This window comes from Aquarana catesbeiana, linkage group LG02 (assembly GCF_042186555.1).
Source record: "Aquarana catesbeiana isolate 2022-GZ linkage group LG02, ASM4218655v1, whole genome shotgun sequence".
NCBI lineage: Eukaryota > Metazoa > Chordata > Amphibia > Anura > Ranidae > Aquarana > Aquarana catesbeiana.
In genome coordinates, this window is record NC_133325.1 from 242,752,814 (window position 1) to 242,771,670 (window position 18,857).

Consider the following 18,857-nt stretch of genomic DNA (forward strand, 5'->3'; position numbering starts at 1 on the left):
CACTGCAAAATCATGAATGGGAGAGGTATATAGCTGTTTCATCCATAATGTAAAATAAATCTAGAGATAGCAGGAAACCCTATATGATTGTCTCAGGAGGTGGTGCAGAGCTCTCACTGGTGGAGCCTATAAGAAAGATTTAAAAAAAAAACTTGTGGGTAATTCCACTTGTCATCACTTATACATTGCAAGTCCACTTTTCTATGGTATTGCCCTTTTAATTTAATTATGGGTGTGACTTTCTGTAGTTTCACCAGGGTGCCAAAACTTTATTCACTTTAAACACACATTCAGATTGAGGTGAAATTTCCAGGACTTACCCGGACTGTTTTTTTTTTTACACTTGCTCATTGATTGAATCAACTGTCATTCAGGTTTTTCATAAGTAAAGTGAGATTGTGCTATTAATATGCACTTTCTTAGTATATACTGTATAATTTTTATTATACAACTGTTATGTGCCATTTTGAGGTTAATGTGTTTGTCTTTGGCTTCCAAAAATCAGCATTTTTTTTCCTGAATTGGGAGTTTTGTTGCCCAAAAGGGTTACACATATTTGAAGCATGACCAGCTTTTACCACATTATTTACTTATCACACCTGAAAAAGTGACACTCACTTAATGACTAAAAGTGTATTTATAGCCAAACCTTTTATTTTTAGATTTGAATAGAGCAGGGAAAGGTCCAGACCCCTGTAAAGTTAATTCCTCTCTATGTCCCCGTCAGATGGATTCGCTCTCTTTCTTAGTGTCCACTATCTTTGGGACTGAAAATGGGGTGAATCCAAAGTAAAGAAATGTTTGCCTTTAGATATTTTTTAAATTCAGCTTTTGTCCTAACCTAAATTAATCCCTAACTAAACTAACCTCAGCCTAACTCATGCATGTAACACTAAACTTACCCTTTAACAGAGCAATAAACACCATAATGAAATAATAATAATGAAAATACATTCAGGTCTGGATTTATGTTGCTGAAACCTGTAAGCACCCAAACCTAGCCCCCTAAGGACACCCCTCAGCTAGGATCAACTCCTATGAAATAAACATTTTTAGTATTTCTTATCCTAATCTGGCTTAGAAGATTATTGTGACAATGTGTAGAAAAAGCTTATGAGATGACTATACTTGTACTGAAGATGGAAAAAACTTAGTGCCATATAATGAGAGCTTTGTTGCTTCTCTAAATTGCCCTAAACTGTCCTCACTGAAGAAGATATCTGAAAATCCCTAGCATACAATTCATTCCACCTAAGATCAAAGGTACCCAAAGACATACATAAAGAATACCATACGATTTAAAAAATATAATACACTCAAAACCCACCTGATTGGGAAGTGTAATTGGATTTATAGAAAGAAGAACAGGAAATGTAGTCACTAAATATGTTAGACGGCTTTCACACCGAGCCGCCCATAGCGTCGGCGGTAAAATGGTGCTATTTTTATTGGCGTTTTACCGTTGGATTTGCGGCGCATTTCGGTCGCTAGCGGGCGATTTTACCCCCCCACTAGCGGCCAAGAAAGGGTTAAAACTGCCCGCAATGTGCCGCAATAGCGGCGTTTTGCCAGTGGTATCACAGCGCTGCCCCATTGATTTCAATGGGGAGCAGCGGTGGAGGAGCGGTAAACACATCGCTCCTTCACCGCTCCAAAGAAGCTGCTGGCAGGACTTTTCCCAACATCCTGCCAGCGCACCACTCCAGTGTGAAAGCCCTGGAGACAATGGAGCAGCTGTTTGAGGGCGGATTGCAGGCGCTATTTTTAACGCTATAGCGCCTGCAAAATGCCCTCGGTGTGAAAGGGGTCTTACTGCCAATCTACCAGATTAGGCAGAAATAGAAGGGGGGTGGTATGCCTAAACCACCTACCCACTCCCCTTTGGTTGCTAGAATGTTGGCAGTGCACAGTGACATTGGTTGCTAAGATGCTTGTAAAGCACAACATTATTGGTTGCTAGGACGCAGGGGGCCAGGCAGCACCATGCCCTTTGTTGTTATGGTGCAGGCAGCCACCTGCACTATAACAACCAGGGATATTGTGTGACCCTGGGCTGAACATACACAGGGCCGAACTTTGGATACCCCCACTGTGCCTCCATGAGTGCCGCTTGGGGCAGCTGCCTCACTTGGCTTCATAGGTGGCACGCCAAGGTTGGTAACTGTCAAGCAACAAGGTACCAATTCAGGAGACAGGATCAGAGTTATAGGCTGAGACTGTAAATAGTTGAGCAGTGGAGATAGCAATTCAGAAGACAGGGTCTTTGTTGAGAATTTGAGTCAAGGTCAGTTCCAGCTGGCTGCAGAGGTACATGACAGAAGGCAGTAAGCAGTGTCAAGCATGCAGCCTGTGGCTACAATGGGTAAGCAAAAGTTCAAGAGCAAGTGTGCAATGGTATTCTTGTACTCTGTTTAGAAAAGTCATAATGCTCTGCAAAACCTGTCAGAAGAGCATTTTGCATTAAATGTTATTTGTAAAAGAAAGGATTTTTTGGAATTAGTAAAAAACTGATATTATTTATTGGTCTAAAAACATGTAAAAACACATGTAAAATTGCCCAAAACAAATATAATTTCTTTTGAAATAACTAATGTCTACTTTGGCTCAGGTAATGACTATGATCAGATTGTGGTGGGGTGATTCCATCCAGCAGAAGAATTCTGTATATGGTTGCAAATGAAGACCCATGCTTATTTGTATTAAAGGGTTAGTCCGTAATACCAAACTCTGTCCTTGTCCATCTGCGAGTCTAGGATGAGAAGGTGAACCTCTCATAATGGTAACAGTAGGCGTGAAGATCCAGGATCTTAAATCCAGATACTTTATTTACAGTATATAATAAGTCGTCAGGTGGTTTAAATCTCTAGCATCCACCAAAAATTAAAAAATACATTTTTGATGGACTGTACCCTTAACATTATTTGAGTAATGGGATCATGTTTTCCAAAATGCTAATGTTTAGTTATACCTCTCTAAATTTTCTTTTACTGGTACATTGAAGAAATCAAGATTTGGATGACTTAATTGCCATAGCAGGAGAAAGAAACAAAGGGTGAGAATATTAATTATACATAAGATATTATTTCTGCAGAGCAAGTTTGATAAATTATTCTTAAAGTGTATCTAAGGTGAAAACGTTATTTTTTTTTTTTTTTTTTTGTAGTTTTGGACAAAGCAGAGAAGAGTTTATTCTCTACTTGTTTTGGTGTCTATTGTCACTAGAAACAAAAGTGAGAAAAAAAATCTAAATGTTGAGTTGAGAATAAACTATATGAGCATTGACATAATAGGTTAGATGAAAGGCAATGTGCCACAGTCAGATGTATTGTGATTAGACATTTCGCTTTCCTCTACAAATGCCAATCATTGTTTTCAGACCCACTGACTTTCTGAAACTTGGTATTGACATATGGGTTGGCATGCTCCCTGTGACAGTGCCCAGTATGGAGGTAGTCTATTCAGGTTCCAAGCAACACTGCATTGTGGGAGAGCAGTGTTGTGTGAGCATGTTTACACCATACTCAGAAGTACTGGCTGATACAGCCTACTAAAGGGCAGGCAGAGGTGAGCAATTCATAAGACGAGAGATGAACGTGTGGCAAGTGTAGATGTAATGATTTTAAAAATAAGCTATGTCACAGATGTGATTTAATTGAGTATTCTTAGTAGAGGTCATTCTGAATTAATTAAAATTAAAAATATGGAGGCTGCTATTGCCTATATTTTTTGAAAAAGCTATTTGCCTGACTTACCCTGTAGCTTCTATATGTGCCTCAAATTTCTTGAGGCAAAGAGGCATAAAAGACTCTTGATGTTCCTAAATCTGCCCATACATTGCTCAGTTGTTTTTGTTAGCCAGCAGGCTGAACAAAAGAACTAAACCAATTCCCCCAATCGCACATTAAAGTTGAATGCAGGAATCATCCCAGCTGTGTCATTGTATACCGACAGCAGGACTACCTCTTCCTGAGAATACACTGATCAGCACTTGGTTGCATTACATGTGCTGATTGAAGGATGGTTGGAAATTTGGCTGGTCCCTGCTGAACCAACCAAATTTCAATCCATTTATGGCCAGATTAAGACTGTCCTCATTGGCATATTTGTTCTGGGTCAGTGACTCATTGTATTGAAGCTATAGAGTCAGGGTCGCATCCAGTCAACTTGCATTTCCAGAAGGAGATAAAAAATGGTGGTCAACATATTTCTGAATTTACATGTTTTTTTTTTTAATCAGCGCTGTTTTATTTTAATAAGGCTGCTTATCATGATCAGGCCATGTTCTTATGTGAAGAAAGCTAGAAATAATTGTACTGAATGCATTTCCGAATGGAAGATTTGAATTTGTATGTGGTGTAAATGTGATAACAAACGCTTTTAGAGACCATGGAAATAATTAACAGGCATATGAAAATGAGTGAAGGATGAGCAATTGTTACTAATTTCAGCTGGGTTCGAGCAATGCATTCTAAATTTAGACTGTGAATGCGTTGTTCTGCTATAGTACACAAATAGAGCCATTCAGACACAACGCATCTGCTTTATCGTTTGCTGCTAGAGAATGGCCTTGTTAAGAGGATCAATTTTTATTGTAAAAGGCCTGCAACGCTGGCAAAATAATGAATTGTTCACTGACTATATGCTCAAAAGCATAGGCAGGTTAATGTTTTTCAAAAGTTAATAGATACAAAGTATTACATTCTTATGATAATGTTTTAACAGAGCAAAGGGCATTTATAACAATCTATATCTTCATTCTTGAATTGTTACTATTTTCTTCCAAAGAGTTATTTTTTTATTTGCGTGAATTCTCCCCCTGAAATGCTGTCCTATCCACTGTCTGGGCTCATTACTGATAAAAGACAAACATAAACTTGCCATATAAAAAAGGTGTTGAAAATGTGTTTTAATTAAAAGTGTTGGCCTCCTCTAGCAGAGAGTGTGTGAACTGGCCATAGATAGATAGAAATGTGTCAGGCTCAGCAGGGACCGGCAGAATTCTGAGTTATCTATGGCAATTCCTGTTCAGGAGGAGTCAATCTAATGACTGACTCTTCTTGAACAGCTAGAGCAGCCATTCTTAAAGAGGGTAAAGTGGAACCCTAGGGTTCCTCCAGAGGTGGCTAGGGGTTCCCTGAGCTGTGGCCGATTTACCTCCTGTTTGATGGTGCCTACATAGTTCTGAGCCAATGTCACTTGGAGGAGCCAGTGGTATCACACCAATGATCTTGATAGCTCTCTGTAAGGGGGCCATTCTTACCACCACTGTAAAAAAGGGCATTCTTCTCACTGACCACCAAAGGGGCATTGTTCCCACTGACCCCCAATGAATGGGTTTCATCAGAGGTTCCCCCGATACCTGAAAATTATTTTAAGGCTCCCCTGGGGTAAAAAGGTTGAGAAAGGCTGAGCTAAATTCCCCGGTGGAAAAAATCCCCTGTTGCCGGACATCAACGAAGGTATTCAGTGGTGAAGTGACAACCTCAGCCTAGGCTCCCTCCAGGCCATGCCTCCATGTTTTGCTCCGCCGCTCGGAGCTTAGTCATGAAGACAGAGAACCCATGTGCCTGGGGGAGTATAAGAGCATCATCGGCAGTCACTAATAAGAACTGTCTGGTGTGTGTGTGGTGGATAGTGAAAGATGGTGAGGAAAAGGAAAAGGGGAGGTGGGAGTGGGAGGAAAAAACAATAGGAAAAACAAAACAAAGAGGGGAAACTGTACATGGAGTGTGAGAATAAAAGTAAAGTGAAGTAAAGTATGAGTAAAAATGAAAACATTAGAATAGGGAAATCTGGTTTTCTTTTTCTTTTTTAAGCCTTCTGAAAGAAAAGATACATAGTATGGCCAGCTAAACTTCACAGTCTTGCAGCCTTGTATTGGCAAAATAGATTACAATTGCAGCACACACACTTGCCCTTAGAGTTAAGGCAACTCTGTTGTAAAAGTTTAAAGTATACATAAAGGCAAACTTTTTTAAAGTTTTGGACAGAGCGGACAGGGTTTAGAATACCTGTTAGGGTTTTTTTTTGCTACCTCTGCCCCCATTAGGGAAATTCACCCTCTCCATTTTTCTCTTTTACCATAATCATTGAAAGTAAAATAGAAAGAGTCCCAAATTTGGGTCTGTCCAAGGAATAGGGGGGAAATCTCCTTAATTCTGGTGACCCAGTGTGGGGGGGGGGGTCAAGTGATCGCCTTTGTTTGCAGGGATTTCCTCTCACTTCCTGTTTTGTCTGTGGAACAGGAAGTGAAGGTAAATCTCCCCAATGGGAGACAGATGGCAAAAAAAAAACATATGACCCTCCCCTACTCTATCCAAAATTGAAAAAAAAGTTTTGCCTATAGTTCTGCTTTAAGAATGGAGATACAAATGCCCATTTCTAACTTGTTCTCTTTAATTTGTTGTTCGCTTAAGATCTATTAATACTATTGGTTTTGGTCTTGGATGGTTTTTCAGACGGAATTTCCGCTCAAGCTTGGCTAGCATACACACGGTCACACAAAAGGTCTCTGAATTTTCGACCATGAATGAAGTTCAATGCTTCCGAGCATGCATCGAATTGTTTCCGAGCATGCGTAGGAATTTTGCGCAACGGAATTGCTACAGACGATCGGAATTTTGATCGTAACTTTTTCCGTCGAAAAAATAGAAAACCTGCTCTCAATCTTTCCGCCAGCAAAAGTCTGATGGAGCATACACACGGTCAGAATTTCCGACCAAAAGCTCACATCAGACTTTTGCTGGCGGAATTTCTGATCGTGTGTACGGGGCATCAGGCTTTTCAATGCAGTAACACTGAGAGGGTCTATCATCCACCTGGTAACAGGAATACATTCTTCTCTCTGTGATTATATTATAAAAAAAAGCTGAAGGCTTCACACAAAGAGCTTTAATATATCTTGTTAGATTAGCCAGGATACCATATTTTCCACATGGTGACACGTGATATGAATCCTAAAGTTTTAGCTACCGGTCCGGGAGAAACTGGATCTGTATGGAAAGAATCTGAGGCTGGGATTTAGCTTCAATTCATCTCCAATTTAATTTTAAAAGGTCTGTCCTGAGAATCTGTAAATTATTTTAGAAATTATATGTAGCACTAACTCACGGTGGAGCTGCTGGTTTAAGTGGGTTTGTTACCTTCACTTTGCTTCCCTCTGTTTCACCGGTACCGGGTCTAGGGATTCCGTTGAGTTTACTGCTGGACGACACACGCACCAACACTGGAGTACGTTTTCAATGCTTTATTGAACAGTCAAACTTTAGGAAGTAGCAGGAAAGAGACGGAAAAGGAAACTCTCAGGAGAAACTCAAATATCTTCTTGCGAAAATCTTAGTGACAAATGCCCCGGTAGGATTCAGATAATTATGTGGAATGCATTCCCCTCATGGGACACACTCTTTGCTCGCCTGGATAGGCCTCTCTCACCGGTCTAGCAGCCAGCATGCAGCACGAATCGAAAGTCTCTGCCACAGACTTATTTGGGGGGGTAAATCTGCACAATCCTCTGCCACAGGATGTATCAGATCTTCTGCAGTAAACAGTCAGTCACAGTGCCTGAACCTTTAAGCCGAACCGGCGACACTATGCTGTATGGTTGCTTCTTTTGGATACGTCCTCCAGCCGAGTCACCAGGCCCCTCTATAGACCAGCACGCTGCATGATCTCTCCAAGACGGGTCCTCCCCTGGGATCTCCTCGGCTGTCCAGCTTCATCACACAGGACCGACAGCTCAGGACCATTCCTCGGCTGCGGTGGTAGGCCCCAGACAAGCTTCTGGACCCACCCCTGTGCCTTAGCATTGTGGGCCTCCTGATCGGAGGACCACGAGGTAGCTCCTTAATGCATACCTGTCGGCCAGGAGGGCCAGCAGGTGGCTGCAAAACGACCTTAGAACATGGCATCTGTCCCATAAATACCCTCGCCCAGAATGCAACTCGGAGGACCACCTCCACCGAGCTTGCCTCCGAGACAGAGGAGCATCTATACACTTCGACACGTTGCCCTTCCAACACTGACTAATGGTAACAGCGACACCCACCAGTCAGCACGGAAGCACACACAACGTCAGCCAAGCTGGAACAGAGGCAAACTTTTAACCTTCCTAACACACAATTTACTAAATTTACCTAATCTGCGGTAGATTGCAAATCTACCAGCGCTACATATATTTGCTGATAAAGTTGTTTATGTGGCAAACACTGAAAATGTTTGCTTATAAATATCAATCGAGGTCAGGGACCAGACAAGAACTAATACAGTAAAGGGGGGTGTAACTCATATCTGAATATTTAGAAGTCGGTTTTCTTGAACAGAGCTGTCCAACCTATTTCCGCTGTGTGTTTTACGGCCTTTTCTGGGCCAATAGCTTTGTTTAACTAGCCATTACTGTGTGATTGTAAAGTGAATTGGATAGAATTTGGCATACATATGAGAAGCTGCACCATTCAATACAGATTGCCATGTGAGAGACTTCACTTTTACAGAAGCTGTCCTATCGCTTATGTTAACGAAAAGGGGAAGGCCTGAAAACACAAGTTGAAATAGAATTGATTAAATACAGTAGATGCAAAAGAGGTTCCAAACAATACAAGATGGAATGGCTTATTATGGGATGTAAATGTAAGGGCAACATGTTTCAGGGATCCCTTTATCAAGGCTGTATTCTCGTAGGTAATTGCTGTTAAAAATGTAATTCATTCATTCCAAAATTGCAGGTAATTGCTGGTTAAAATGTAATGCATTTATTCCAAAACTGCATGTGTTCATGTGTGGTGCGTCTTTGCATTTCCTTTTCCTTCTTTGGTGAAGAATTTGCCCTGTCTACTGAGGTGGCCTTCATTGCTAAACAAACTATTTCTCAAATAAATAGTGATGTGGTGAGTGCTATTGTTGTTGTTACCTGATCATGTTAGTTGGTCTCACAGGCAGAGCTTCTTTCTGGCGTAAATTTACTGCCATCTCCTGGTTCTGGAGGTTCGAACAACAGAGCCAAAATTTGACTTGGAAGGTTAAGCTCAAGAGTACTCTACCTTTCTAAAGCAGTAGTAATGTCAACTCCTGTTATTATTATACAGGATTTATATAGTGCCAACAGTTTGCGCAGCGCTTTACAATATAAAGAGAGACAATACAGCAACAACACAATTCAATACAAGTGGGTTAGGAGGGCCCTGCTCTTTCAAGCTTAAAATCTAATAGGGAGGGGCTGGTGGAACAAAAGGTATACTGACAACATCAAGCTTAGTATGCTGGAATGCAACAGATATGACTTAGGCTCCTTTCACACTGAGGCAGTTTTCAGGCGTTTTAGCGCTAGAAATAGCACCTGTAAAGCACCTGAAAACTGCCTCCAATGCCGCCCGAATGTGAAAACCTTTCACATGGGGCGGTACACTTGCAGGACTTTAGAGAAAGCATCTTTGGGGAGGTTTGGGAGCGCTGTATACAGTGCTCCCAAAATGCCCTGCCCATTGAAATGAATGGGCAGTGCTTCCGAAGTGCCTGAAAAGCGCTTCAGAAGTGCCGCAACACGGGTGGTTTTAACCCCTTCTTCGGTCGCTAGCGGGAGTTAAAAGCACCCCGCTAGCGGCCGAAAAGCACCGCTTAAACAGCGCTAAGCACTGCTAAAATGAGCTGTAGTGCTACCGTGGCCGCAGCCCCATTGTGAAAGTAATCTAAGTAGTCTGAGAAAAAAGATTAGCTGAAGCAATGATTTTACAGCAAAGGTGGGTTAAGTCAAAACAAAAAACTTTGTAAATGTATTTAATGATTAGATTTTGGACTCTGGACATGGCTGTAGCTCTCCAGTATAATTTTTGTTTGCCTCTGTTTGCAGTGTTCAAGGAGTCTTTAGCAACTGTTTGTAGTCACTGTACTTTTAAGATGTATTATTATATTTTTTATTACAGGTACTTATATTGCACCAACAATTTAAGTAGTGCTTTACATATATATTGTGCATTCACATCAGTCCCTACCCTCAAAGAACTTACAATCTAAGGTCCCTAATGTATACTATATGATGAACCTAAAATGCATCATTTAATCTTTTTAGGACAACCAAATATCCTGCTAATAGCAGCAATACTACATCCCGTAGCTCAACTACAACTACCACATACAATGTTACAAGCGACAACTCTGATGTCCCCAGCAGACGTTCTAGCACATCCAGGACTTACAATTCCACCAATGACTCCCAAGATTCTCCATTCAGAGGTTCGACTACCACAACAACCTACAAACTTTCAGATGACAATAGTGAAGCTCCATCCCGTCGTCCTACAACAACCACAACAACAACTTATAAAGACATTACTGATGGACCAAGCGCTCGATCCAATGTTAACTACACACAAGATTCATGGTAAACCTACAAAGTACAGCATACTTGTTTTATGTATTGGTTGATCACCATATGTTGTACAACAAAATGCTAAAAACTCGATTTTTCTGTGGCACAAATGTCTCATCATTTTGAGCAGTTTTTTATGCACTCCAGTAAATATAAATCTGACATCTGGCTAGTCTATGGTAGGAGTATAAAATAATGGTACATATAAAATCTAACTCTAATAATGAGGCCACATGTGAACATTCTTTACTGTAAACTGTAACATTGAAAGGGTAGGTATGTGTTCTTCCTCTGTAGAATCAATCAGATCAGATCAGGTTCTTATTTGATTTTAGTCTTCCATGTAAGAGCCAATAGCCAGCCAAGACACAATGGACTTGATATATTCACTTTGCAAGGGGATTTTATCTTTAAAAGGGATTTTTCACTTAGCTTAATGAATATGGTAAAAATGAAGTGGGCAAAGAGTACCCAATCACTCACAAGGAAAAGAAAAACAGGAATTTTACTTGCACATGATTGGATGATTGACAACAGCACAGCTTCACTTGTATACTGACCCAAATACCTATTCCTTTGCAAAGTGAAGATTCACTTTCAAAGTGAACATGCTCTACTCCTTTAGTACTTTAACCTTAATATGGCTTATACTACCCATTGTCAGAGCACTCTCTAGGCTTTATTAGCCATTGTCGGAGCACTCTCTCCTCTCCCCTGCAGCTGCTGCTGGCTAACACAGGAGAGATCACATACCCAGTCTGAAAATAGGTAAGTATAGATGTTAGAAGTTGGAAGGGGACAGTTTTAAGGCTAGTTAGGTATAAGCTGTGATTCCTCTTTAAGTGCACATAATGTGATGTTAATTTGGCTGATGACTACTACACATATAATACAACATACATTATACATAGTATCAACTGAAAACATCTAAAAATAACAAATCAATGCTGTGCACGTACTCATAATAACAATCTAGATATTAGTGGTTAGTGGTCTGATTTACTAACATGTGAAATAAACCTGCATGATCGGATGTTGGAAGGCACACATGTTCACTTCACTTTAGGTAAGCTCAAGTCAAAATTTAGTATATGAGCCCTTGGTGTAGTAAGGCTAACTAAAGCTATGTTATAATTGGTAGCAATAAGTTATTGCAATTCATTATTTTTATTACCTTGTTAATAATAATTTACGCTGGTATTTTGTCCATATTTTATCTATTTATTTTAACAGGAAATCCTCACCTAATACATATGGACAATCAATTCTATCAAATTCAATTAAAACGGTCTATTCAACTTCTGATCGGTAAGGGCAAAGCTTTCTTCTGGTAACATCATCCTGCAAATACTATTTTATTTTCTGTGTAACCTACAGCCAAAAAGACATGAGGGTATTCAAAAATTTTATGCTTATTTTGACCAATGTTGGGTTAAAAAAAGTATTTTCACTGTAACAAAACTATACATTTTATTCCATAATTCATACTGCTTAAAATACCACTAAAATAATTTTTTTCTGGTAGAAAGCATGGCAGAGTTTTTGTAAGTGAAATATGTTTTTGTATTTTTTTTTCATCTTTTGGAAAAAAGAAAACAAAGTAAATTAAAATAGAAAAAAAAATAACAGTAAAAAAAAAGTAATATTAAAAATCTTCATAAAAAGAATAACTAAGGGGAGAATGCTTTGGGGGGAAGGGAGTAGGTAAGTAGGTAAAGTGATTGTAAACGTTCACCTTGTAAAACAACCCATTCAGTTTAAAATAGAAATGAAAGGCAAAACATTTGTGTATAGATATAAAAATACATTATAAATACCTTTTTTCCCTTTTTTTATAAGTGATCACATTCCCTCTGTTCTCAGCTGCATAAGAGATGGGGGGAGGAGAAGCAGCAGCACAGTGAGCTTCCCAGTGAATGGCTGTGCAGCGGGGGCATGTCAGGACAAGTCTAAGCATTGGAGGAGAACACTCTGAGTTCCCAGCCTAGCTAGAGAACTGACCACGGTGTGTTCTCCTGCTTAGTGTGGCCAGTTTTTAATAGGAAAGCAGAGGGACTGACAGGAACACCAGTGATTTCACATAGAGGAAGCATGCAAAGAGAACAGGATACTTTCTCATACAAGTACATGGTACAGCAGGCACATATCAGGAATATGTTTTGGGGTAACAAACGCTTTAACTAAGGGCTAATAATGGGATAAATAGGAACATTTTATTTAATAAACCTTTTTTTTATTAATGCCATATGCCAAATGCCATCAAATGACATAGCTTTGATCTGCATATGAAAGAAGAGGTAAATACAATTTAACAATAGATTATCAATTTTTTTATTACTCAATGGCACGTGCAGTGTCATTTTTCCTGCCATTCTGACAGCAGGTAATTGCTGGTAATAACAGCAGAGGCAGGGGGAGAGAAGCCTACTTGGAGATATGTCCTAGAAAGGTCCCAAAGTGGGTAAAAGTCTATGCTAATGTTCATATTAAGAAAAACAAAGGGTGTGAACAGAAGTTCTCTAATACTAGTCTATGCTTGAAATGCATCATTATAGCATGCAAGTAAATAGCTTTTGTCCTCTGTCATGTGGTAACAAAAAGTAAGTGTCAATATAGCTGTTATGAGTAAATGTGCTGTATCAGTATATACCTAAATGCTATAGTTTGAGTTTAGAGGAAATGTTACTGAGTTTTACATGACCGTCATGAGTTTTTCTACTCTTGCACTTAGTTTTTAGAACACATGATAAAAACAGTACATTGGTTTGTATGTATAACAATGTGTGAACTGATGACTATTTTATATTAAATAGATCTGTTATTGAAAAGGACTTGTGTACTTACTGTCGGAAGCCACTTGGCATTGAAGCCAAAATGATCCTTAAAGATTTAAGCATAAGCTGCCATGCAACATGCTTTAAGGTAAATATAACTAATCGTGATTAGAGTTGTACAGGAGTGTGAGTATTTAGCCATTAATTGTTATGATTGCCAAGGATTATCATATCTTCTCCATACATAGCTCTGCTTAATTGGTCTGAATCCAACACTTTAGATGGAGTTGCTGTATAACATTCACCTTATAGCATAGCCATAGCTCCCAACTGTCCCTGATTTTGAGGGACTGTTCCTGATTTGGAACAAAGTCACGCTGTCCCACTTTTCTCCTCATTTGTCCCTCATTTTGCTCTAATCTGTATAGTTGTATATAAAATGCACTATTTATTTTCAAAAAGTCTTTTATAGTGCTAAAATTTTCATCCAGTTTCCTAAATTAGGGCATTTCTAAATTCTAAAAGCCAGTATAAAGGAATAGTAGTGGGAAAAAAAAGCACTTGTGGGTTTAACCAATCTTTTTTTTGCACAATTCTTCTTTAAGGTGGGCGTGGCAGGGGGTGTGTCCTATGCCTACATACGTTTGCTAATAGGTATCCCTCATTCCCATCTCAGAATGTTGGAAGGTATGACATAGCACTCAATTGGGCTATGGTCAGTGTTAGGTTTTCATTGTCAGCTGTGCCCCTATTGAGGAGATTTTACATCTAGTAACCATCTGTAATCATTTTACATCTGATTTTACATCTGTGCTCTGGAAACCAAAGAGAAAGTTTAAATATCTTTCCATACGGGACACAGATAACAACAAAAACAAGGCAGAGACTTTCAGCTTCCCCATTCTACTTTTACAAAGTGTTTTATTCCTCTGTGCCCCTGATTGGGAGAGTTCTGTTCTTCTGTCTCAGGTACCACACAGTAAATCAGGGTAAAACTTCCCAATGATTACAGGAAAATACTCCAAGGCAGTATTGACCCTTTCACACTTTGTACAAAACAAACAAAAAAAAGGTTTTGGCTTCAGCTGCACTATAATGCCCTGTACACACGGTCGGATTTTCCGATGGAAAATGTGTGATGGGACCCTGTTGTCGGAAATTCCGACCATGTGTGGGCTCTATCACACATTTTCCATCAGAATTTCCGACACACAAAGTTTGAGAGCTTGCTATAATATTTATAATAATTCTGATCGTGTGTGTACACAAATCCGACGCACAAAGTGCCACGCATGCTCAGAATAAATTAAGAGACAAAAGCTATTGGCTACTGCCCCGTTTATAGTCCCGATGTATGTGTTTTACATCACCGCGTTCAGAACGATCGGATTTTCCGATAACTTTGTGTGACCGTGTGTATGGAAGACAAGTTTGAGCCAACATCCGTCGGAAAAAATCCATGGATTTTGTTGTCGGAATGTCCGATCAATGTCCAACCGTGTGTACAGGGCATTAGTTTGAATAATGATCTACCAAGATACAGTTTTTTTGCTAGGTCCAGTTTTACTCCATTACATATTTCACTATGGTGTAAGTTGGGATTTTTGTAAACACATACACAAAAACATTTCTTTGCCAAGTGCAAATATTAGAGAGTTTCACTAATCCACTGTGAAATGTAATCCCAATAGACTCAGGTGACAAGAAACAGAACTTGTGCACGAGTTCTTCCCTTAGCTCAAGACTTCATCCATCTATGGTACAGTGTCTTTTTATGTACAGTAACCTACCAAGGGGTAAGGAGTCACTGCTCTAATGCTATGAACAAGGTTGGTCATAAATGACCCAGTCCTAACCTGGTTGTCTGCCCAATAACACCCTAGATCAGTGATGGCGAACCTTGGCACCCAAGATGTTTTGGAACTACATTTCCCATGATACTCATGCACTCTGCAGCATAGTTGAGCATCATGGGAAATGTAGTTCCAAAACATCTGGGGTGCCAAGATTTGCCATCACTGCCCTAGATGGTTATAATCTGTGTGCTGGGCATTGGAATCACTCTCAGAAACAAATGTTGCATCTTCCTTACTAAGAACAGGGAAGCCGTTTTCACTACAACAGGTGTATTATACAATTAACTTTGGTGAGTCTCTGCATTACAGCTGACATATAGATATTAGCCCATGCATCATTGTAGGGGAAACATCTCTATGTCTATCATTGCAAACAAAGCATGTTTATACATTACATGGCTTTTGTCTCTATATCTTAGCTACATGAACATATCTCTTGTATTTCAGTGTGAAGCATGTTCTGGTTCCTTGGGAAATCTAAAAGCTGGTGACAGCATGTGGATCTATAAACAAACTATTCACTGTGAACCATGCTATTTTTCTGCTAGAGGTAAGCTGTAAAATGCAAAATCCAAATACAACAAAGTATTATTATTATTAAACAGGATTTATATAGCACCAACAGTTTGTGCAGCGCTTTACAAAGTAAGCTCCTTACCTGTGTTGAGAAAAGGTGGAAGTTGCAGAGATCAGTAGCTCATGTTAAAGTTACTTGCACAATTGACTCAATTCTATCTGTTGTTTAATGGGTATCAGAATGTATGAAATGAAAGTACTTGGCTATGCTTTCTTTGTAGCTATCCCATAGTGCTCTAGAAATCCTATACATACATTATATATATATGTATACCGTATATACAATGATGTAAAAGTTGGGTTTAAAAATTCATCCATTTAAAAAAAATAAATGAAAATACATTTATTGTCAAACCAGTTTCAATTACCGTTCCATTTTAGGAATTTAACACCATTCGGTCTATAATAAAAGTAACATAATACCATCATGTATATTTGGTTGAATGTTTTCAGCCAAATATACATGATGGTCTTATGTTACTTTTATTTGAGACCGAGTGGTGTTAAATTCTTAAAATGGAACTGTAATTGAAACTGGTTTGGCAATAAATGTATTTTAATTTATTTTTTTAAATGGATGCATTTACACTAAATGGTTACACCTTTACCCTAAACAGGTACAAGGTGATGAATGATTGGTTGCTATAAGTTTGGAGTAGCGCTTTTTTATTATATACATGTGTGCAGCAGAAAATTAAGTGAATGGCATGAAAAAGACATTCTGCCAGCTGTGAACTGTAGAACACATTGTAAGTCTAACAGCAGGCATTTTACAAATCAGATTAGCTCTGGCGATTTAGTATACAAGCTTTCTTTTATTAAACAGATCAGATTATTTATCCAGCTGTCCGTAAAACTGATGTGCTCTGAGAGTTTAGTTTGTGTTCCCATCTGCATGTAGACTTACAAGCTGTATTTTCTCTTTCAGAGAAATGGATCATCTAAATTGAGGATCTGATATCCAACAATAGAAGATCAAATACGGACAATGTCAATATATAGCTTTTCTTGTGTAACTAAATATGGCTGGGGTTATAATGTATAAAGGCTGGGGAAGAACTATTGACTTTCCTCAATAAAGATTTACAACTTTCTATTTTTAATATAGAACTTATTTTAGAATAAAAAAAAATGTGATGTACAGAAAACAATGGTTCCCAATTAATAATAAAGCCAAGAACATGCTGTTGTTGTATCGTTTGAATTATGGAATGAAAGAGCTGTTCTCTGTTCCCTAACCAAGAACACAAATAGGATTGCTGTGGTTTAGCATTAGATATCTGCAGAAACAATAATGAAATTCAAATGCAGTCGACACATAAATAATTGCTTAATAAAAAGCAAGGCTGTTTATACACCATCAAATTGTACATCTATGACATAACATGGACCCTGTCAGTCAAAAAAAAAAAAAAAAAAGAAGACACTCCTTTAAACCCATGACAAAATTTTCTCAGGACTTTTTCAAAATATGTATACTAAAAGAATGTTCATAATGTAACCTGGTTTCTAAGATTTCCCAGTCCTCTGGAAAATTGGACTTATAATTGCCAATTATGTCATTAACTTACCCCCATATAGGAAATGTTGGGGAAAAAAAATCTATTTGCTTACTGTAGCAAGACAGAATGTTGCATGCATTGGGGTTGATTTACTAAAGGCTATCAGACTGTCCACTTTGCAACTGCAGTTGCACTTTGCAAGGGCAATTACCCTTGAGCATAGTGTTTGAGGTGAAGTTCTGCTGACTTCCATCATCCAGTCATGTGTAACTGCAAGCAAAAATTCAGTTTTTTTTTTCTTGCACGTGATTGGGTATTCTTTACAAAGTGAAGCTCCGCCTCTTTCACTAAGCTCTTGGGATATTTCCCTTGCAGAACGCAACTTCACTTCCAAAGTGAAAATCATAATTGCCTTTAGTAAATCAAACCCAGTTAGTTGCATAATTTTAATGTGCAAATTATAAATTAATTATATAAATAAAACGATGTAAAAAAAAAAATATATAGGCAAACATATGCCTAATTGGAATGCATGTTTGGGGATGATTCTACCCATTTTACCTGGCAAAATATTTCTACTTTACTTCACTACTTCTGTCTACAGACTAAAGAGTATTATGTATATATTGGCCTGGAATTTTTCTTTAACAGAGTGTCTTTATAAATATTTGAATTAATATTCAAATCAAATTTTGCAAGAGTGCTACATATAGGTGAGCTATGTTTTTGGTACCGGGAATCTGTCATTGTTTTATGAGAGTTTTCTCTTGATAGACTACATATTATTAGGAGGTTAGTAACAACTGACTTCTAACATTTTTAAAATGCACTCTTTATCGGCTTTTATGCAATGTGCTTTTTTCAGATGGCATACAATTTGTTGTTTGGTTACTTCTTTGGATACTATCAATAATTGCCTCTGTAACTACCATCTGTAAACTACTTAATGTTATTAGTAAATCACTGTCCTGTACAACTTTACTTTAAGTACTTTGAGTACCATATCTAATCTTTTAATAATATGTATCCAAAAAATTCACTATGACTGACTTCTGAAAACTAGAACATAAGAGAATGATTAGCTGCCATTAGCAGTCAGATTTAAAGTTAACCCGAACTACTGTCTTGCTGAGATGGGCTAAAATACTTGCCTTTCACAGTCTCTGCTGCAAGAGATGATGAGCCGATTTAAACTCCGATCCTCTCTTTAAACTGAGATCTCATACCTGTGTCTAAGTCTTCAGATATGTGATCAGCACTAAAAGAAGCCAAGAGCAGCATTTTCTCCAGAACAGGAAAGTATCTTAGCCCTCTGTTCTATGTATAACTGCTAATGTTTAAATATAAGTCTGCATTGAGTTTTTATGTTCTAGACAGAACATGTTTAGTTTACCTAACATAAATCAACTATAATCTATCATTTTTATCTGCCTCAGCTATCATTTTAAAGTTTTAAAGCAATTTCCTTATATACCTTATTCACTTTATTTTATACTGTTACTGTATTATGTATTTCAATATAAGGACTAATAAATAACCATATTCCTACTTATTTTGTTTTTATTATTATGGAAAATGTGAGGTGTGCAACTGTCAATTTTTTTTTAATCTACTAGAGCCCATTCACACTATGGGTGGGATTTGCTAAAATTGGAGTACTCAGAATCTGGTGCAGCTGTTCATGGTAGCCAATCAGTTTCTAACATCAGCTTGTTCAATTTAGCTTTGACAATAAATCCTGGAACCCCAACATTCCAAACCCTGAAACAAAAGCCTACTTTTTAAAAGG

At 38.4% G+C, this 18,857-nt stretch overlaps 1 protein-coding gene across 50 annotated transcripts in view; it reads left to right on the forward strand.

Annotated features, from left to right (window-relative positions):
* SCEL (sciellin) overlaps positions 1-18,616 on the forward strand; it is a 120,089-nt gene extending 101,473 nt beyond the window's left edge. For 48 of the 50 annotated variants that reach the window (XM_073614296.1, XM_073614300.1, XM_073614297.1 and 45 more), the window contains 6 exons: positions 3,002-3,052; positions 10,061-10,372; positions 11,594-11,668; positions 13,174-13,282; positions 15,438-15,540; positions 16,495-18,616. In XM_073614296.1, the coding sequence (XP_073470397.1) occupies positions 3,002-3,052; positions 10,061-10,372; positions 11,594-11,668; positions 13,174-13,282; positions 15,438-15,540; positions 16,495-16,511 (667 nt within the window). In that variant the 3' untranslated portion in view covers positions 16,512-18,616. The remainder of the gene's footprint in view (positions 1-3,001; positions 3,053-10,060; positions 10,373-11,593; positions 11,669-13,173; positions 13,283-15,437; positions 15,541-16,494) is intronic. The other 2 variants (XM_073614299.1, XM_073614312.1) reach the window with 1 other exon arrangement.
* The last annotated feature ends 241 nt before the right edge of the window (positions 18,617-18,857 follow it).